General features: G+C 42.4%; 1 protein-coding gene across 4 annotated transcripts in view; it reads left to right on the top strand.

Moving 5' to 3' along the window:
- The window catches only part of B3GLCT (beta 3-glucosyltransferase), a 1,060,368-nt gene that overhangs the window by 688,774 nt on the left and 348,426 nt on the right, over positions 1–23,168 (top strand). For all 4 annotated transcript variants that reach the window (XM_078657144.1, XM_078657145.1, XM_078657146.1 and 1 more), the window contains exons 9-10: positions 5,010–5,141; positions 13,267–13,336. In XM_078657144.1, the coding sequence (XP_078513270.1) occupies positions 5,010–5,141; positions 13,267–13,336 (202 nt within the window). The remainder of the gene's footprint in view (positions 1–5,009; positions 5,142–13,266; positions 13,337–23,168) is intronic.

The raw sequence follows: 23,168 nt of genomic DNA on the forward strand, positions 1-23,168 counted from the left end.
GATGGTCTCCAAGGACCGCAAATGTGGTCTGTGGTGGAACTGCTCCGGTGTCCAGCGCGTTGTATAGCGCTGCCAGCCGCGGCCTTGTAGCGCCGCCGTAGTGGGTCGTGTCGGGGGGTCCCCTGTGCAGTGCGCCTGATCTCTCTTGTTTACTGTGGCAGTAGCCCCAACGCAGGATCGCAGAAATTAACAGGGCCCTACTCGGGTCACCGCAGCCCCTCGCCTCTGTGCTGGAGCCGGGACGCGCCTAATTGGGGTAAGTCACGTATTGTTAGCAGTGCTGGGAGGAGGCGGGGGGTCCCGGCCCGTATCTCCTTACCCCGGTGTAGGAGCGGCGGATCTGGTTGCTCGGCTTCCCAAAGATGGCGGCCGCCGGCGTCCAGGGATGTCTGCCGGTCCGTGCCGATGTGCTCCGTGTCTCCCGACAGCGTCTGTAGGAGCCCCGACCTGTACTGCTCACTCAGACCCCACAGGGGGGGGCGCGCTGGAAATACGGCGTCGTCCCGCACCTTTCGCGGCAAGAAGGCCGCAGCGACCGGTCAGCGTCCCAGTGCCCGGGCCGGGGATGGTCGACTTCCGCCCGGGTCCCACGGTCACTACAGGCCGATGCTTTCAGGCAGGCGTAGGCCTCGGATCCTTGTCGCTGGACGGAGCAGTTCCCGATGCCAGAGAGCCACCGGGGTTGGAGCAAGTAGCGCCGCCTGGGTTCCTGAGCCTAAGGCGCTCCTTCGAGCGGGCAAGAAGTCGGATTAGTGTCCGGATAGATAACGCGGGCCGTTTTGCCTGCAGGAGCTCCCGCTTCAAGCTGCCTCCATTCTCGGCAGTCGGCCACGCCCCCCTTATTTTAACATTTTTATTGGATTGTTATATTGGTGGAAAAAAAATGACATCTCTAACAGCACCTACCCCCCCCCCCCCCCACCTCCCCAACCTTCTCTTTGTTGGGTGAAAAAATGATGTTGTATGTCATGTCAGCCCTAAATAAATTTTAGCTCAACAGTATATCTGGAAGCAGGTCTTCTTACCATATTTTTATCATGTAGTGAGGGGGGTTATCCAGACAAAATTGTGTTGAAAACTTCTATTCCGATATTTGCATTTTTCTTCATCCTTTTCATTAGCTCCTCCATTGCTTTTCTAATGAGACCCTTGCACACTCTAAAGAGCTATGGTAGCTTTAGAGCTGTTTAATCGGCATGTGCCTAATGTTACATCCAAATTGTTTTGAAAATAATTTAGATGGATATTTAATCCAAGCAAAAGTTACTAATTAGTATCATTTGGTAAAAATAGTAGAATCATCCTACGGAAGAAAGAAAACAAGCCATCCCAACACCTAAAACATATCACAGTTACATAAACTAAGAAAGTGCACACAACTTATCCATCTACATGTAGTACTTGTAGTCTTTTACTCTCTCACATCATGGTACTGGCCTGTTTGGTCCTTCAATCTGGCTTGGTGTAAGTGCTTCCTTTGAAATGCATGACCAACTCTTTTATCTGGAAAGTAAATTCCTCTTCATAGATTTAGTCAGAGGTAATTTACTCATTTTTCAAATAACAGGTCAGCAAAATCTAGCAGAGGAACTCATACTCAGATTGATGTCCATTGTTTGAAGTTTAAAACCTTTTGGGTGTCCTTTTATTACCAATGCATAAGTGGCCATGCTTTGACATTCTCTGCATTCAGAAAAAGATGACGTATTACATCTCCATGGCAGAAATTACTTTGCTGATATCGCCCACCATCGTGTAATTGCAGCTCCGTGACTAACATTTGGTGAAAAAATTAAATGTGCCTCCACCTTACTAATTTCTGTGAAGTGTAAATGTACATGATCAGGAACAGGAAATCCTAGCAGCGATAGCAATTTCTCACATGATTGTTTTAAACGAGCTGTAGCCAAACAGCTACGGCTGGGCCTCTTAATCAATTAAAAAGGCATGAACATTAAGGTGGTGAGCAATTCATGTCTGTCGACTACCACCATCCCCCCTTCTGTGGGCTGCAGCACCCTTCCCCCCGGAACAAATTCGGCCATCGGCTGACACACCCCCCTCCCACCTTACCTGTACTTACAGCAAACTTAGGGCTGCCTGGGGTGGCTGTAGGTCTAACTTTTCCGCTGCCCCTCCCCATGTCGTCTCTAAGGGCAGAGGGAACAAGCCTAGGTCAAATATTTGGTAGAAATTCCTGACTTGAGACATACAGCTTGTTGCAAGAATAAATACGTTTTCCATGTTAGTCCTGTGGAAATAGTCTCTCTACAAGTGTCAAGTGACTGATCTGCAAAACGTTTTTTTCTGTTGCGAACAGAAATTTGGACTATTTTACAGTAAAAACATTTTAAATATGTTCTTACCTCATTTTAGGACTAAGTAAGTTATTACTAAAACAGGTTTGCAACTCCATAAGTAATTGCTATTTGACAATGACGTATTGTAGGCATCCCTTCCAAATAGCTAGGAGACATAGCAGTGTTTTGCAACTGAAATCTTGTCGGATAACATTGAACAGTTACCTACTCCTGAGTTGTTGTGGTAAACAATTCACAAAAGGGCTTTACAAATTAAAAACATTTTGTTGGGGAGTATCCAGTGGTGCAGGAGACCACTGCCGACTTTTTTTCTATTTTTAAAGTAAATTCTCTCTTTTTTTTAAATGCAGCCCTGTTTCCTTTAAGGAATACGTTGTGCATTTAAAAATAAAAGAAGTTCACTTTGTTTAAATGCGATCACAGACATGATGGTCTGCTTACACCAGGATGCCACCAACCCTGTGAGGACATCTAATCAGGCTAGTTCGCAATTTTCGACCTACCTCATTAATAATATTCATGTGGTAGTTCGGATTGCAATTCACTCCGCATGGGATTTGTGCAAACCGACCTGTTAGTACATGGGTTAGTTCACAAAATTCAAAACTGGCCAGAAAAATACTGGTTACAATTTTGCAACCAGTATTTTGTACATCAGATCAGAAGAGGTTTTTGTAGGGTGGGTTCGGTCAGGGAAAGAGTAACGTTGTTCGTCTGTAAGCTTTAATGCTACCTGTGGAGGAAATGCACTTGTGAATATGTTATTCTCTTTGTTTATGAGAGAGAAAATAAGAATGGTAAGGGTTTGGATTTAGTGGCAGTAAAAAACCATAGTGATTTCTTAGAAGTGTGCGCGAATTCACTTTTAGATATAGAACCGTAACACAGTAAACAAAGGTCGTTAGCAAAATCTGTATAAAATGATAGAGGAAACCATGGAGGCTGCTGCTCATCACGGTGAGTTGAATGCCTAAAAAACCACAACTAACTGTAATCTCTATAAACATTTAGCCTCTGCTGGGTACAAGCTGATGGAAAAGATGTGTGCCCTCCTGGGACCTATTGATTTGATGAAGAATAGTTGAATGTAACTACAGGATTTTCTTAGTGAAACTCGGCAGTGGCATATAAACCACTCACCTTTGCTGCTGAAATGCCGTTCCTAAAAATGTGTTTTATATATTTACATACTTTAAAATATGTCTGTCGCTGTAGCTATCCCCTATATGCCCATTCTTGTCTCCAATGACATGTCAATGTCTTTGTTCCTATCTCAATTTTTCTCTCTTTGTTAGGTTCTCTACCCTTTCTTTTACTTATTCTATCTCATTCCCTCCTTTTATCCACTCCCTATTCCATCTCTGTCTCTCTCTTACTTTTATTGAGCCATAACTTTCTTCCTTAACTTCTCCCCTTTCACCTCATACCTTCTTCAACGTTCCCATTTTCTTCCTACTTATGCTCCCTTTACGTCGCTATAAGATTATACACTACTCTAACAAGTATATGCCGATTGTGTATGATTCTGGAAAGAAACGTCTTTAAAATATGTTGAGAAACGTTTTCATTGAACATGTGTGCTCAGTTTCTTTTTCAACTGAATTGCATTCCCATGATGTTCACTCCATAAAATCCCATGCATTATTTTTTTGTTTCCAGGATCATTTAGTTATCCCGATGTATATATTTTTGTGTGGAAAATCCCCTCTCCTCCCACTCCTCGTATACTGCTTGTATAGGACAGGTGGAATTCACATCACTACTCTTTTTTTCTCTCTTCATCTTCCTTTTTGAACCACAGCTTTGCCCTCTTATAATTGAACTCTTCAATCCCGTACCTATAGCCTAGTGAGTAAATCCTACCTACCTTCTGATGGGTGTGCCCCTACCAACAAACTAGTACCTTGACCTATACCTTAGCTCCTATAAACGTACCTATACCTTAGTACCTCTTTTCCTACGTATTCCCAAGAATCTGCCTACATACCCATCCCCTGGTACCTGCACCTAAATACTTAGTTTTAGTTTAGTACCTCTACCACTAACTGTACCCTTTTATCTCTACCTCTACTTATATCTTTGATCATCTACCTTCACCCTATTATGTCAGCCCATACATATACCTTAGTAACTCTATGCATATCCATGTATATTTTCTCCTTCATGTATCCAACTGTGTCTTACCTTATCTATACCCAATTTTTCTATGCATATATACATCCTAGTACATTTACGTCTGCCCACGCCCCATCACCTCTAAACATTCTTAGAATATGGCCCTACTACCCCTATTTAAACCCTAAAACCTCTGCCCATCGATAAGGTCCTACCGTTCTTACCCACTTACACCCTAGAGCTTTGTTCGCCTTCCCATTAGTGCTGTCTTTTTTCTCCTTACTTATTTTCGAAGGCCTTTTGCATAGCCCAGGAGTCCCATTTGTCAGGTTTTCTTTTGTGGTAATTACTCAGCATTTTTTTTAGAAAAAAGGGGTGGGTGCTTTTCCTTATTCGGAAATCCACCTAAATGGAATTTCACCGGCTGGTAACCTTCTTTTTGTCATTTTCTCCAAAATGAGATAGATCCTTATTGTCTGCAGAGATGTGCATTTCAATAACTGTACATATTACGCTTTTGTGTAGATAATAGCAAAGATGTATTTTTTAATGAACACTTTCTCTGTTTGTCAGATTGCCCTGTATATTTGGCAGAAAGGAAATGGACAAGAATTAACTCCAGTGCCTGAGCTTTGCACAGTTGACATCAATTCACCTCAAGCTGCTCATTGTGCTACAATGTTCAGTAGCTTCCTCCCACATTGCGTAAGTACAGTCTACATTTGCTAACAAAATACCTCTTCATCAGCTCCTTCATTTATATTCTTTAATCACATTCAGCAGGGGCAGCCTATCTCACCAAGCATTGTTTAACTCTCCTTGGAAGTTTATTCATGCAGTGTAAAAACGAACGGGATCTGCAGCTCGCCCAGTGACTTTGATGCAGCAGATATGTCAGTAGACAAATTACCCGGAGAACTAGTTTGCACTTGGAAAGGACTTCCTGTGCATTTACAACCTTTTTTGGATCCTATTTGATACCTTTTGGCATCATCAGTGGTATATTCCCCTGTCTTCAGACATTTTTTAACACTTCTATTTGTAGTTTAGGATTTCAAGGTCTGAATCACTCTCCTTGGTGATCAATGACCCTTCTGTTTCTTGTAGGTGGAACACTACTCGAGCGTTGGACCTTCCATGTATGCCTCAGTGTTGAACAATTGTGAAAACGGGGTGAGTGCGTCCTCCTGTTTATTTTATTTATTGTCTTATTCCGTCATTCGAGTGTTTTCCTGTGTAATAAATACTGCTTCTTATGTGTTGTCTCTCATTTTATTCACCATAGAGAGTATCCATCATTTCATCATACAGGGCATGTTTCACAGAATTTCAAATGTTGAGGCAGCCGACACGTGTGTCCCCCCCCCTTATTTTTTTTGCCCCGTTAGCCTGGGGCTTTCTCAAGGTTCTTATATTAAACTGAACATTCAAAGTAGCAATAATCCTTGTAATTCAAAATAGCAATAATCCTTGTAATCGAAGTCCCACGTGACACATTTATAGCGATGATCGAAGTCCCACGTGACACATTTATAGTGATGCGATGTGCGTGAGTCAGAAATTCATTATGTCGATTAGGTTATCTATCTGTATTAAATCCTGGGTTAGATCCCCGAAGTCAGCGTGCGCTGGTGGTTAATGGTCAGGCTAATGGCCCAAAAAAATTGGGGTGAAGCACGTGTCAACTGCCTCAACATTTGAAATTCTGTGAAACATGCCATGTATGGTGAAATTATGGATACTCTCAGATGGTGAATAAAAAGCGAGACAACACATAAGAAGCAGTACTCATATTTATTACAGTGGAAAACACTTGAATAACGGAATAAGAAAAGATATAAAATAAACACAAGGACGCACTCACTCTCTTTTCACAATCGCTTAACACTTCCACAGTAGGTAAAACAATATAGGGTTTAAAATGTGATCGGTAACACACAGGTCGGTCATTTCCCTGGTCAATATATTTTCGTCATGAATGAGAGTACCCAGCAAATGGTCAGTCTTTCTTTAATCCATCAAAGCTCTGGAGAGAAAGCTGCCTTTCATTTTCCTTTGTCTATGCCAATGTGCACTTGCTGCCCCAGTTTTTTTTTCTTCGTTCTAACCTATAGCATAATGTCCTATTGGTAGTTATGGTTAATGGTATATACAAAAGTAAATAGAAATTTAGCAGTGTACATCGAGTTATGGAGTTTGATGTGTTCCTACTTGTGTGGAGGTGGGGGAGAAAGACGTCAGCTGAGTAGCCAGTTTAGCTTAAACCTTTTTTTTTCTGTGCGTACATTTACGATTTTACTTGTTTCAAGCATTGGCCTTGCCATAGATGGCCCTGGGTAGCCAGTGAAGTATTTGGAGGGCTGGTGTAATGTGGTCTGAAAGACAATAGTGTAGGAGCTTTCATCTTGCTGTGTTTTGGATTTTATGTAATATTAGTTATAGGAAAAGAACCCCGTTTGATGGTCTAAAAGTAGGTTGTTTTTAACCAGGAAGTTGAATGGCAGTCTAAAGGCCTTTCTTTCAGTCACTTTTCCTAAGATAAGATCATTAGAAGTCAGTCAAGTGGATTGCTAGCTGTGTCTGCTAGATTGAGGTTATTTTAGAGTGGTCTAATGCAAGGGATCTTGAAGTTGGAGTTGGTGCTTGTTTTTAAGAGTTTCCAAAGAATGATCTTGCTGATGTTATAGTAGGATGTCCTAGATGGTTTGAGCAAGACGGAAGTCTGCTGAGGATCCTACTAGGTCATATGTCTCTTCAACAGTTCGTTGAATTGGCAGTCAGAGAGTTGAAGAAGTTCAAGGTCTGGCGTCTGCAAGTGAACGTGTTCTTACTCATCTTGGTCCAGTAGACTGGATATGAGCCTTCTTGCTCCTGTGTTGCTGTTCCATAGTCTTTGCATTTGAAACAAAGTGTCTGCGTTGACATTGCAGAAAGCTTGGGATTGACATACCTTGTCAGTGCAACTGGCATTAGAGATGCATTCGGAGTAATAGATCCATTTTACCTTCTTGGCGGAAGAATTGTACTTCATTGTAAATGTGATTTTATATTTAAGTTTTTAGAGTTCTTCAATGGTGTTTCAAAAGTGAGCAAGGAACTCACGTCTGAGCATACCCTGCGAACTTAGGGCGAACAAAGCAATACCAAAGGGGATGATGGACGGAGCATTTGAGCAAATCAAACACTCACCCCCAGTCAAAACTGGGGTGGCGGAGTGAGCTAAAGAATTGTGATGGATTAAACCTAGATCAGTTGACTGGGGGTGAGTTTTTGATTTACTCAAACGCTCCGTCCTTCATCCCCTTTTGTATCGCTTTGTTCGTCCTAAGTTGGTATGGTATGCTCAGACGTGAGTCACTTGCTGACTTTGCCACTGGATTCAAGCTAGCGTGGCTGATGACAGCTGAAATGCCAGAAACTGGTCCCAGGATGCTTGCTTCTGGTCCAGGGAAGACCTGGCTTGGCAGTTTGGGCTGGACTGTTCCCATGAGGCACAGGGTCAGACTGATTTGCATATGGCCATGTCTGAACTGGGGTGGCGGAGTGAGCTAAAGAGTGGTGATGGATTAAACCCAGATCAGTTGACTGCGGGTGAGTGTTTGATTTGCTCAAACGCTCCGTCCATCATCCCCTTTGGTATTGATGGGAACAGTCCAGCCCGAACTGCCAGGCCAGGTCCTCCATGGACTGGAAACAAGCATCCTGGGACCAGTTTCGGGCTAACATCTCTCATCAGCCAAGATAGCTTGGATCCAGTGGTATGGTGAGCACAGGACCCACATCTGGGCATACCTGTCCGTCTCGGGGTGACAAATACAAAACCGACTGCTGGACAGAATGGAGAACAATGTCATACATTTACCCCACTACAGAGATCTGGGCCCAAATCCATTGTTTTTTTGCTCACCATGCCATTCCAGTTTGAACCCATCCATATGCAAATCAGTCTTGACCCTGTGCCCAATGGGAACAGTTTCCGGTCAAGGGAAGGCATGGCTTAGCAGTTAGGCTGACCTGTTCCCATGAGGCACAGGGTCAAGACTGATTTGCATATAGCTGTGTCTGAACTGGGTTGGCGAAGTGAGCTAAAGAACAATGATGGATACAACCCAGATCCGCGACTGTGGGTGAGTGTTTGAAAAGTTTCAGCGCTCCGTCCATCATCTCCTTGTGTTTGCTTTTTTACCCTCCCTGCCTAAGTTGGCATGGTATGCCCAGACGTGGGTCCCTTGCTCACTTTGCCACTGGATTCAAGATAGCCTGGCTGATGAGGGCTGTTAGCCTAAGACCGGTCCCAGGATGCTTGTTTCGGGTACAGGGAAGACATGGCTTGGCAGTTTGGGCTGATCTGTTCCCATGAGGCCCAGGGTCAAGACTGATTTGCCTATAGCTGTGTCTGAACTGTGATGGCAAAGTGAGCTAAAAAACGATGATGGATTCAACCCAGATCTGTGACTGGGGTTGAGTGTCTGAAAAGTTTCAGCGCTCCGTCCATCATCTCCTTGTGTTTGCTTTGTTAGACCTAAGTTGGCAGGGTATGCCCAGAAAGGAGTCCCTTGCTCACTTTGCCACTGGATTCAAGCTAGCCTGGCTGATGAAGGCTGTTAGCCCGAAACCGGTCCCAGGATGCTTGTTTCCAGTCCAGGGAAGACATGGCTTGGCAGTTCGGGCTGGAATGTTCCCATGAGGCACAGGGTCAACACTGATTTGCATATAGCTGTGTCTAAACTGGGGTGGCGAAGTGAGCTAAAGAACGATGATAAATGCAACCCAGATCTGTGACTGGGGTGAGTGTCTGAAAAGTTTCAGCACTCCTTCCCTCATCCCCTTGTATTTGCTTTGGCCAATACAGTTGACAAGATCTTAAACTCCCTATTAATAAGTGAGATAGGCTGGCAATCAGCATAGGCAATGAACGGTGGGTGCGTCTTTGTTATGACCACTTTAGTGACCTGATCAAGGTCTCGGAAGAAGGAGCCCATCTGCGTCGCCTCCTCAAAAAGGGTCAATAAATGAGGTGCCAGGATATCTTTATATTTAGTGAAAAATTCCAAATGTTAGCCTTCTGGGCTTAGTGTTTTCCCAGACGCCATAGCCAAGACTGCATCTCTAATTTCCTCAAGGGTAATGGGTTGGTCCAGCTCTCGTCATTCAGCACTGGAACGACGTGGCAAGGGTATCTCATCAAGAAGGGGGGGCAGCTTTTTCAGAGTCGGGACGGGGGACTGCCTTGTACAGGTTTGCATAGTAGTCGGCACACACCTGGGCGATATCTAGGGAGGAACTGTGTATACAGCACTGGCTGTCTGCGATCTCTGGTATAATCCGTCTGAGCAGGGGTCTAGAAGCCAGCCAATATAACAACTTGCTGTTTAGGTCCCTCCCACCCGTATACTCATGCAGTTGAGGCACACCAGATTTCCTTAGCTGCTTTTAATCTCTTCCTGAAGCATGGTCAATTCCCTGGTGATTGCGCTATGGTTGGTGCCAGAGAGCTGAGTCGCTAGGCATAGGGCGCAAGCTTCCAGTTGGGGGACTCAATCGTGTTTTGCTTTTTCTTCCTGTCAGGAGATGTTTTTTGTGTCATGTCCCTGAATAGTGGCCTTACATGCCACCCAGAGACTACCCATTGACGGGACTGACCCTGTGTTTGCGTAGAAATATGCCACTATTTCGTGTCTTGCAGCCTGAGTTATTGTTGCATCTTGAAGATGCCAGGCGCTGAGTCGCCACATTGGACGTCTGATTGAGTCTGGTGTGCCAATGTAATTCCACGTGAGATTATCTGCACCAACGAAACCGACAAATATTGGTGGCCGGCATAGGAAGCATATCGATGCATGTGTGTATGGTGTACTGCTGAGGAATGTGTGTATTGCTTCCGTCTAGGACTCCAGGTTCTCCACACGTCGCATAAACCTAGAATGTACACCCATTTTTGTGGGGAGTCAGTCCCTTTGTGGCGAGCTTCAGATGGGGGACCAGTAGAGTCCATCACAGGACCCAGGACCACGTTAAAGTCACCTCATATACTAGTTAGACCCTGAAGCATTTGGGCTATGGCATTAAGGTGTGTGGCTAAGAAGGATTCCTGTGCTGTGGGGGTAGCGTAAAGACCGAGAATATCAAGTGGCTGCCCTCGATCGTACCCGCTAGGGCGAGATGTCGACCCTGTAGATCCTTCCAAATTTGGGCTACCATCAAGGGGAAAGAGCAGCGCAGCAATATTGCTGTCGTGGTAGACCCCGTCGCACCCTTGCTGTTCTAGGAATGGACATTTGGTGCCCGCCAGGTGCATCTGCTGGATCATCAGGATAGAAGGTAGGTAGCGTTGGGCATACCGCATCACCACTGCACACTTGATCTGGTCTAAAAGACTGTTTACGTTCCAAGACATAACACCATAATGGACCATGGCAAGTTTGGGGACGTGAGATGCATGTGAGCTAAGAACGTGCCTACGGTGAAGGAGGGCCAGATGATGCTCGCAATGCATGTGTGGTTGGGTGTGTTGAAGCTATAGCTGGCTGGGGTGTGATGGGACTCTGTGACAACATAGAAAGAGAAAAGAACCAACAGGCATGCAAGAAAACAAAACCACAATACATTATGACAGAAACCCGAGCTCCCCCCACCCCATACTTCCCCCCCGAGAAGCATCTGTCGGCCTATAACATATTCCCTAACTTATGACCAGTTTATCATAGATAGGAAGGGTGGGTCCCTCCAAGATGTAGGATCAATATAGTTCAAGTTCTGCCTTTGCACCAGTAAGGAGGAGCTATTCAGTAATTGCGTGCTAATTCACGTCCAGACCTGGGAACCAATAGCATTGCCCCAATTATCTCTAAAGTGGAGAAGGTGTCCGACTCAGTCTCATGAGGCGTGAGAGTCTCCTCTGGTCTTAATAAAATTGCCTTTATTTCTATACTGATTTTAGGGGACCGAAACTTGTAAGCTCCTCTATTTCCTTGTGAGTCATTAGTCATGTCTGTGATACTCTTAAAGCCTCTCTTGAAAATATTTAAATCCAAAAGGAGAGGTGTGACATACCAGCTTGTGTTGCCTTTCTCTGCAAAGACCTGGCTAGTTCCACAGCTCTGGGTGTTTGTGAAATCCCCCTGGCTGTGCCTCCCATTGAGGAGAGGAGAGTGAGTAAGCAAGAGGATGGGCGCAAAGAATAAAAGGTGGTCAAGTTTTATTGTGCTCATTGTGGAAGGAGGAAATGGGGCAAAATGAAGAGGCGCAGAATGGGTCTCGAGCGTCTGGGAGAAGGAGAGGTAGGTAGATGGTTTGTTAAATCGGGTGAAAGTGGTGGGTTGTGAGTGGGTGGAAGGAGTCTGGCCTGAATTGCCCAAGTATAGGCAATGGCGGGAAATAACATTTACAACGCAACTTTTACAACGTACTACCATTACAACAAAACTTTTACAATGCAACATCCATTACATCGCATGCAATTACAATGCAACCATTACAACGCATGACACTACAACGCATACCACTACAACGCATGTCATTACAACGCATACCATTACAACGCATAACGTTACAAACGCATAGTACCCTTACACTTTCCAACACTTACCCTACTGTTGCACCCCCTGGAGTTAGAATAGTAATTTTTGCCCCTACACTATCCAACACTTACCATACTGTTGCACCCCCCTGGAGTTAGAATAGTAATTTATACCCCTACACTATCCAACACTTACCCTACTGTTGCACCCCCTGGAGTTAGAATAGTAATTTTTGCCCCTACACTATCCAACACTTACCATACTGTTGCACCCCCCTGGAGTTAGAATAGTAATTTATACCCCTACACTATCCAACACTTACCATAATGATGCACCCCCCTGGAGTTAGAATAGTAATTTATACACCTACACTATCCAACACTTACCCTACTGTTGCACCCCCTGGAGTTAGAATAGTAATTTTTGCCCCTACACTATCCAACACTTACCATACTGATGCACCCCCCTGGAGTTAGAATAGTAATTTATACCCCTACACTATCCAACACTTACCCTACTGTTGCACCCGCCTGGAGTTAGAATAGTAATTTTTACCCCTACGCTATCCAATACTTACCATACATGCAATGTAATGTTATGCGTTGTAATGGTATGCGTAGTAAAGGTAGTATGCGTTGTAATGGAATGCGTTGTAAAGGTAGTTTCTAAAAAATCGTTGTAATGGCATGCGTTGTTATGGAATGCGTTGTAATGGATGTTGCGTTCTAAAAAATGCGTTGTAAAGGTATGCGTTGTAAAAGTATGTGTTGTAACGTCATACATCCGCAATAGCTGCGACGCAGGAACGTTGGATTTTGTAACAAAAACATGCTGAGGAAACAAACCAGGTGGACGGGTGAGAAGATAACAAATATAACATGTGTTGTTTTAAATTCTCACTGCAAATGTGTTTTATTTCACCCATGAGTATTTATTCTGAAATGAGAAATGGATTCTGAAAAATAGCGTATCCTTTATGAAGAATGTGTTTTTCCGTATTACTGCAGCAGGTGCCATTCGTTGAATTCCAGACCTGCTTTCCTACTCAAGCAGAACCTATCCTGTCAATGATAAATGTGTGCAACAACACAATTATTTGTTGTTTTGAAATGAGGCAGTCACAGTGGCCAGGCTCTTTTATATTCCCAGGTGCCATCCATATAAATACGAGAATGTACGATTGTTTACCTAAGGAAAAGTATGAAGTGAATAGTGAATGCAATGCTGCAATAGTACCTTGAATATGAATATGCGCGGAGGAGGGTACAAATGATGTTATACATCTTTTGATTGATTGTTTTCTGTTGCAGGGAAATCTGGTGAAAGCGGAAGATGTATTTGTTGCTATAAAAACCTGCAAAAAACTTCACAAAGAAAGAAGTATGTCTTATATACTAATTCATATTTTCTTACTGCAGTTGATTTTGAATGCCAAATTGTGCTAATAAGTTAGTCTGATGAATATAATAGAAATACGTTATGTTGTGTGTAATTGATCATATTCCGTTTCAAGCCAAGTTCCTTGTCATTGATAGATAGTTCATCCTCGGTTTAATTTACTGAAACATGTGGAACCTGGATGTGATACATTGGATCGCTGCACCTAAAAGCAGTAGGTTCAATTTTAGCCCTCTTTCTACAAATTGCACACGCATGTGTTGGTATTGTTCATTCTTTTTTTTTACCAGGCACTGCCTTAGGAACTTTAATAAAGGGCCCTTGTAAAAAGCAGGCAGGATAAGAGTTACCTGCCTGGTACTCCATACCACACAGTTAATGATGAACATGTAAGTGATCAGATTGGGTTTTGCTCGCTGCGGCTGGAGACCTGTCTCTGCCATTTAAAGCATTTCCAGATGCTCCAGCCCTTTCCCTCAGGATTCTCAACAAGGAACGGACTCCTTGTCCAATGCTGTTGTGGTTTTCAGGTTGTAAGATCTGATCTGGAGGCATTGATAATAGAGCTGATACCCGTTTCTAGTGAGAGAAGAAATTACGTTAGCCAAGCTGCTTACACAGTTCAGGAGATGATTTGAAGATTTAGGTTTTTTTTGTGACAAAAAAACATTGCCTATATTTCCTTTCGTAAGAATACTGAAAAAGTAGAGGCAGAATGACTTTGAAAGACTATTAATTACAAAAACATCTTGGACAAGTTGCAGAATGACATGAAGGTTCTACACAGGAAGAACCACATTGTGGTCAGTTTGGAACTCAGCAGGGAAGATCATGAGGTTCTGGTGTGCACGCATCTGGCATCCAAATTGGTCATGCGACTGGTAGATTTTTGAGATTTCCTTTATTTCATTTGTAGCTTCACTGATGAATATAGTTGGTAATCATTTTTTTTCTCAATAGATGACAGCTTCTCTTATGATGCTGTCAGTGAGTTTTTCATCATTATCCTTATATATGGTTAAGAGTGTTAGCATGATCTGCCGAAGGGTATGTGGCATGATCTGTCAAACAGAAATGGAAGGGAGTTGAGGACTGGTACAGATAAGAAGATGAGGGCAAAGTTGTTGTCATTCATGAGAACTGTGTAAGATATGTTGCTTGATATCAATTGTATTAAGAAGGTCTACAAGTTCTTTCTTCCGGGATTTAGCGGTGCTGTCACCTTGAAAGCTAAAGTCTTCCAGGAGGATGTTTTTGAGTAGTTGGTTTAGCTAATGATATTTGCAGATCACATTGCTGAATGCGAAGCTTTAGATGAGGAGTGTGACTGTCTGGATTGCGGATATTGGGACATAACAGGCAACAAGTTCAGTGCCTGTATAGTGGTGCGTTCTTGGAAGATGCAAGGATGTTTGGATTTGTGAATGAGGATAAAGTCACCTTCAATTATGTGTAAATGGGCGATGTGTTGGTTGCTGTATCAGTATACTGGTACAACTACCTCTAAGATGTTGATGGAATATTGGTGGAGGTGATGTAGAGTCAAATCTCTGTAATTAGGACTCTGTCTCGTTTGTGTGTTATGTGGGTGTCTGTAATGTCAACTATGAGTTAAACTGCAAAACGGGTGTTCATGGCCATTAGTTTTAGTATATATTTTGTGTGTGTATTGTGGGTGGTATTGGGAAGAACATGAATGTGTTTGTTGTGCTTGGCTGTGTATGGATAAACAGCAAGTGGCAGAGATAGGGTAGATAATGCAGAGCCTCAGACACATTTTTTTTGCCAATAGGGTAAATTAATCAATAGCCTTTTCATATTTTTGGACCCACCCGTTTCTGAGTAAACATATAAAATGATTGTATGTATGTAAGCAAAGTTGTATAATACATCACTAACAGAAGTAAGTGTGTGCTTGCTTGTGTTTAATTTAATTGTAATATTCTCAGCTAGATTCCAAAGTCTGTAACTCCTTGACTAAAGCCCCCTTCCTTGCAGCGCATTCTCTTATAATTTCCTTCATCTTGCCACCATTCAACTTTCTCCCCTTCCTCTATTCAACTTCTTGATCATATCCCTCACCCCATTCAATCTCTAGCCCTGCCCACTGTCACCGGTATTAATACAGTCACCACTATCCATACATCTGTCTATCCCCACCTGGTCACATTTCCATTCTGTCATCCATCCTCCCTTGGCTTGCATTCGTTCTCACAGAACCTTCAGTCTCATGTTTTCCCTAATGTCCTATCTCATTGTCTCTGTTACTGTTTGTTAACTCATAATAAAAATCAATAGTTGCTTTTCCCCAAATTATTCAGAATAAAGATTTCAGAACTGGACTGACCCATAGGAAATGTTTACACCTGGCGAATGGCTCTGTAGGGAACGTAGGGCCAGGCAGAATTAGTCACATATCCATCTCTGCCTGACATCTCACTGACCCCCTGATTGCATTTTTTATGTATATTTGCTTGTGGTATTTTTTAGTGTAAATGGCCTTATCTCCTTTTGCCATTCATATACATTAGAGAAGCCTTGAGGGCATACTTCTCGAACACAAGCTCCTAATTTATCCCAGGAACATTTTCAGTTTATTTATGATTTACACAGCTCCACAGCATTCCAGGAGGCGTTCTTGCCCTTGGCGTACCTTTGTGACAAACTCTCACTCTATTTCAATAAGAATATCTGGAGATTCCACTAAGATGTCCGATCTAAAGTTGTTTCCAGCCCCATAGCTTGAACTATGATCTTTCAATGAAAGCCCCCAGCTGCCAGGCAACCACTATTAAGTGCATCCCCCGCCCTCAGCTCGTAGCAGTGGTCGTAAGGGGCTGTTTTTAGGCTCATGTGAAGACCTAGTTCTCACAAAATCTTGAAACTGCTCTGCCCTGCCAAGATCAGTGAGCACTTCACTACATTTAATAGCTCTTTACGCCAGGAGATTGGCTCTGCTACCCAGAAATCCACGGTGGCAAAACCTCTGCTCAAAATAATCTTCATTAAATATAAGCGATTTGAGCAAACTTCTCTTGATATCTCTGCTTTCAATTCTGGGCAAAGTGAAAGAAAACTAGCTCCATGATTCTTTTCAATCAGAGCTTCATGAAGACCACAGCACAGAGGTGGTGGTGCTCTGTGCCTTAATTGATTTTAGAAGGCTGGTTTACAGCAGTGGTGTCAGAGCACTGGTCCTTTTAGATTTTTTGGCTGCCTTCAACACCATCGACCCCAACATCCTATTGAAGGCTTTGGCCAAATGAGGGTTTCCTGGAAAAGTACTTGCTTGCATCCATTCTTTCCTAGCTGATGGAGATAAAACATTGTCCTTTTCTCCTTTTGCCTCAGGGAGTATGGAAGTAGACTGTGGTGTCCCGAAAGGGTTGATTTTGTGTCCCGTTTCATTCAAGCTGTACATGTGTTCTTTAGCCAACCTTTTACATCAGGCAGTGATATGCTTCAGCGTATATGTGGAATATACCCAGCTCATCTTTGAATTGGGACATTGTTAGACCGGGCATGCTTGGTGTGGTTTCCCCCTTACTTTTTGCCTTCAGACCTCCTATTTTTGCTGTCTTCGTTTGTGCTGACGTTAGGGCTCTGCACATTCTACCACTGCTAACCAGTGCTAAAGTGCTCTTTCCTTGAAACCTAGTATAATTGGCAGAGGCATTGCCGCTGTCGATGTTGTCCCATATTATTTCGCTTCTCATCTTCTGATAATCAACGATTGGTGGTATCGCCAGCAACGTGATCCAGCATATGTAGTTGAGAAATAGGCGATGGGTGGCACCTCCCTGCTAGATTACTTATATGGTGGGAAGGCGGTGGGGTCCCTTCTACCGGCAACACAGGTGGTCCTGGCCAAATGGAGGCGCTCCCTGTGACTGATTGGATGGTGGGGGAAGCTGACTGAGGGAATGCTGCGGTGACAGGGTTGTGTTCTCAAACAAGTGACCCAGCACAAGGGATTTAGAATGTGGGATAATTTCGAAATCTTCACCCTAGGACATGGGTACTCACAAACTTTCAGTCAGGGGCCCAAATTACAGTGTGGTTTGTAACCGAGGGCCGAACCGGTAGGGGTGGGGTCAGTGGGGGGCAGGGTCAGTGGAAGGGCGGGCTATAGTAAAAAATAATCAAACCCGTTTCAAAACATTAGACAATGCAACAATGCTGGATTTCAAAAGCAGGTGTAACTACAAAAAGCACATTTTGATAATACATTTTATTAGCAGACAATAGCAATCTTGGTGTTTAAAAAGCTGTATTAAGTAAATAACAATAACATAAGAAAAGGTCATGAAAAACCGAAATATGAATAGTATAATAGATGTAAAAACAGACAATAAGCAAAATAGAAAGCTATTTTCATTTTTAGCAATAATAAAGGAAAGAAGATAGGGGAGAAGAAGAGGGGGGTAAGGAGAAGTATATAATACAGTTCTATAATTGAAGAGCATGAGATTATATTATAACCTTCTTGTAACAATGCAATATAATAATACATATTGTAGAGAAATATAGTGACCAAATGATGATTTATGGAGGTTGAAAATTTTCAGGACGATTATGTGATAAAGGAGATGAAATCTTAGTTAAATAGTTGGTTAATGATGACCAAAATAAATCCCTATTTACATGTGGTTTAACAGAAGAAGCAAATGCAATGTCTTATCTGTGGTAATGGCAAACGTTGTTCCACCAGGAGTTCACTGAAAGTTTAGTTGAACATTTCCAATTAAGTGAGATCTGCTGAAAAGCTAAGGCTAACATCAAGTCAAATAAACCTTTCTCATGCAAAGACAATCCCAACGAATCTGATAAGCTACCCAAAAAGAGATTAACGTGTGATAAAGGAGACTTTAAATTAAAGATAAGAGAGAGGTGTTTCCAAACATTCTTCCAAAAGGAAGCGACAACAGGTAAAGAAAAAAGAAGGTGCATCAGCTCACCCAGAGGAGATTAACAACACAAGCAGGTCACATCATTAGAGTGTGTCAATTTTGCTATGGATGCAGGTGTATAATATAACCTGTGATATGTAAAGAATAAGGATTGAGTAGTGTAAGCAGATCTAGATATCTTCAAAGATCTACCCCATAGTTTGTTCCAAAAATCAACAGTCCAATCACAGCACAAATCCATCTCCAAGGCAGTTTCCACCTTACATTTAGAGCAAACCAGATCAGGAGAAAGAAGTGATGTATAGATCAGGGAAGCTTTAGGAAATGTAGTTAATACTTTAAGGAGTGGATCTAGAGAGGGTAGAGGATAAAAAAAATCTAAGATTATAGTCATAAGAGTAGAAAATTTGTACCAGAAGGATTGAGGGCATTTAAAGGTGGTTTGAAATTGGGGGAATGAACATGGAGATAAATCATCAAACAAGTCCTGAACCCATATTATCCCCTTAAGCCTCCAGGATTTCCAAAAAAGAGGTATGTTATTGAGGGTATAAGGGTGTTGTACCAAAGGGGGGACTGAAGGCCTAGAGAGAGAGAGAGAGTCCAATCGAAAAAGCGGTTTTAGTAATGAACAAGTATGTTTAAATAACGGAAAAGAAGTAATGGTGGTCTTTGATGAGAAAGCAAGGACTTCCTTAAAAGAAAAAGGTGCAAGTAAGAATCGTTCAATATGAACCCATAAAGGTGTAAGGGGGAGATTTCGGAAAGGAGCCATTTAGAAGCAGACAGAAGGCCTTATGATCGAAAATCGGGAAAATTCACTCCTCCCATAGATTTAGGTTTACGAAGATGTGTCAAGGCAAGTCTAGATTTGCTATTGTTCCATAAGAAATAGAAAGGAAGGGGTCTATTTGTTTAAAGTAGACATTTGGGATATGGGCGGGAATCATAGAAAAAATATATAATAAAATAGGAGTATTCTTCATTTTAACAGAATCAAGCCGTCCCCACCAAGAAAGAAAGAGAGGGTTCCTGGAGGCGAGAGGTTTAGAGATACGATCCAACACATCCTTCATGTTGATTTTAACAGAATCTAATATGGAGTTATTGAACCAAATACCTTGGTATTTGATTTTAGAACAACTCCAATGGAAACCAGTGGGATCAAAGTGCTGTTTAAAACAAAATTTAGTGATGGGGAGAGCGTCCGTCTTCTCCGAGTTGATCTTATAGCCTGAAACGAGAACAATCTGAGATTTCTTACAAAAGAGGAGGGATAGAAGTTTCGGGATGAGATATGAAGAGTAAGATATCATCCGCATAGGCAGATAATTTCAAATGTTGATCACTATATGAAAAGCCAGAGATGAACGAATTCTGGTGGATATGCGATAAGAAGGGTTCAAGAGATAGGATAAAAAGAAGGGGCGAAAAAGGGAAGCCTAGACGGACACCGCGATTTAAGAAAAAAGAATGAGAAACAAGACCATTGATTGTTACGGAAGCCTTAGGGGCTGAATATAATGAAGATATCAAGGAAATTAATTTAGGACCAAACCCATACCAGTGGAGAGCTTTAAATAAGAAAGACCAATTAACTCTGTTGAAAGCCTTCTTTGCGTCGATAGAGACTGCAGCAAGAGGATACGAAAGAGAAGAGGCCTTATTTAAAATGTTAAAAAATAAGCAAGAGTTATGAGATGTTAACCTGCCTTTAACAAAACCACACTGCTCCAAACCAATTTGTTTCGGTAAAAGAGGCTCAAGACGTATCGCAAGCAGCTTGGCAAAGATTTTATAATCTACGTTTACAAGGGATATCAGGTGATAATTTTTACACTGTTTGGGATCACAGCCATCTTTATGGATTACTGTGAAACAGTAAAGGTATTGGATCCTACATCTGACCAACCCGGATCTCAACAATAGGAAAAACAGAACAGGGTGGCTGGACAGGATTATTCGTGAAACAATTCACCAGACACACAGTCAATCTGTACCGTGTGACCACTGGATTTAATTTTCCAAACAAGTTTATTTTTCTTTTTTACATTTATCAGCAATTTTTTGAAACACAAGCACAAACAAAACCACTGTCAATTCAAAAGGTTCATATATACAGTATCTACAAATGCACACATTTACAAATTTACAACAAAGAATCAAACAAAAGATTGGTTAGACACACCAAAAGACAATCACAAATGTATAATAATTCAAATAAATTGCAATTATATACAGTGCAGAGATTAATCCATAAGTGAACAAACGGGAACCAGTCCTAGAGATTGAAAAAACCAAGTGACAGGCGGGGTTGAGATCAAAAACAAGCCTGCCTGTCAACGAAAGCCTGTGGTGTAATGTTAAATAGGGTTGCAAGGCTAGGATACAGAGTGGTGGTATGATTTACATCCTAGCGGCACTCTTTGTTGTAGCCACAGGGTGGTATTGTCGACGCGTTTCGAACCTAAGTATTCAAGGTTCTCTTCAGGACAGGGACTGGGAAACAGATTCTGCACGCGGGCACAAAGGTTGCCGTGGCGTAGGTATGTCGTGTTCACACCTGCAATAGGCGCAGAGCAGGACTTAAGGCGTGGTGTCAGGCTTCAGAAGCTTGCAGGTATCAGGGCGGCTCACATTATTTTGCGCGTGTAGGTCTGGCTATGCAGACCACAGGGAGGGAAGCGGCCGGTCACTGGCCTCAGTTCAGGCCGGCAGTTAAAGTTGGCCCGTTTTCTGAATGAAGTAATCAAGCCACAGAAGGTCCGTGTTGCTCACTCTCTCCCAGGAACAAGCTGTCTGTACAGAACTGAGGCCAGTGACCGGCCGCTTCCCTCCCTGTGGTCTGCATAGCCAGACCTACACGCGCAAAATAATGTGAGCCGCCCTGATACCTGCAAGCTTCTGAAGCCTGACACCACGCCTTAAGTCCTGCTCTGCGCCTATTGCAGGTGTGAACACGACATACCTACGCCACGGCAACCTTTGTGCCCGCGTGCAGAATCTGTTTCCCAGTCCCTGTCCTGAAGAGAACCTTGAATACTTAGGTTCGAAACGCGTCGACAATACCACCCTGTGGCTACAACAAAGAGTGCCGCTAGGATGTAAATCATACCACCACTCTGTATCCTAGCCTTGCAACCCTATTTAACATTACACCACAGGCTTTCGTTGACAGGCAGGCTTGTTTTTGATCTCAACCCCGCCTGTCACTTGGTTTTTTCAATCTCTAGGACTGGTTCCCGTTTGTTCACTTATGGATTAATCTCTGCACTGTATATAATTGCAATTTATTTGAATTATTATACATTTGTGATTGTCTTTTGGTGTGTCTAACCAATCTTTTGTTTGATTCTTTGTTGTAAATTTGTAAATGTGTGCATTTGTAGATACTGTATATATGAACCTTTTGAATTGACAGTGGTTTTGTTTGTGCTTGTGTTTCAAAAAATTGCTGATAAATGTAAAAAAGAAAAATAAACTTGTTTGGAAAATTAAATCCAGTGGTCACACGGTACAGATTGACTGTGTGTCTGGTGAATTGTTTCACGAATAATCCTGTCCAGCCACCCTGTTCTGTTTTTCCCATCTTTATGGATTAAGCAGATTGTGGCATCTAAGAAAGTACCATGTGCCTTACCATTATTGTGGAAAAATTGAAAGAGTTGTAAAAGTTTGGGAAAAAGATGATGACAGAAATGGAGAAAAAAATCTTTTGTAAACCCATCAGGTCCAGGGGTTTTATTTTTCTTGAGAAGATTTAGGGATTGAGATATTTCTTGGATAGACTGATCAGATTCTAGAGAGCTAAAGTCAAGGTCTGTATGGGGTGAAGGCGGAACATGATTAAGATAGGAGTCAATAAAAGAGGGAAGTGGAGAGGCGTCCACCATAATACCGAGCGCTCGTTCAGAGTAAAACAGAAGAGGCGTTATCAGTAGTTGTTTCATTATTGTCAAGTTTAGCACGAATAAGCTCCTATATGGAGGAAGTAGAAGAGGATGTGTAAAAAAGATGTTCCAGGCATTTAATATTGGCTAGCAAATTTTTATGCTGATTAAGAAAATGCTTCTTTTTCTTGAATGCAAAATCGATGATAAAGCCACGGACTGTAGTCTTAAAAGTATCCCAAAGCAGTGAAGGAGGGATATCAGGGGAGGAATTCAGAGAGAAAAATTCTCCTGTATAGGCTATGGAAGAAGAAGAGAAAAGTGGATCCTGCAAAAGGGAGTTATTAAACCTCTATCTAGAAGATTTAAGATGTGAGGGGACCAAGTCAAAATCAGCAACAACCGGGGCATGATCAGAAATGACTATGGGTTCAATTGAGGAGGAAATAAGGTCTGTGTTGAGGCATAAGAGAGAAAGATATAGTCCAATCTTTACAGAGTGCCATGTGGAGGAGACAAAAGAATATTCTGAGTTGTCAGGATTACGGAGTCTCCATGCATCTACGAGATGAGTCTGAGATGCTGTATCTTGAAATTGTTTATAGGTCTGGTGGGGAATGAAACAGACCTGGGATTGTCGATCAATGAAATGGTCCATAACTTGGCTGCAGTCACCTCCTAAAATAAAAAATTCATCTTTATGTTAAATGTGCTTTTTTGTGATGTTAGGCCAAAAAGAAGAGTCCGGTTGAGTTGGACCGTAAATATTAAAAACTGTAAGAGAAATATTATTAATAAGCAACTTAACTAATAACCATCTCCCATCCGAATCAGTTTCCTTGGAAAGAACAGACCATTTCAAACGTTTATGAACAAGAATAATGACCCAATTTTTCTCAGTGTTCGTAGGTGATTCTAAGACCAAACCCACCCACTGCTTTTTAAGTTTCAGAGCTTCTAACTCTGTCGTCAAATGAGTCTCTTGCAATAAGACTAAGTCAGGATCAAATGTAG

The sequence above is a fragment of the Lissotriton helveticus genome, chromosome 8 (genome assembly GCF_964261635.1).
Source record: "Lissotriton helveticus chromosome 8, aLisHel1.1, whole genome shotgun sequence".
Classification (NCBI taxonomy): Eukaryota; Metazoa; Chordata; class Amphibia; order Caudata; family Salamandridae; genus Lissotriton; species Lissotriton helveticus.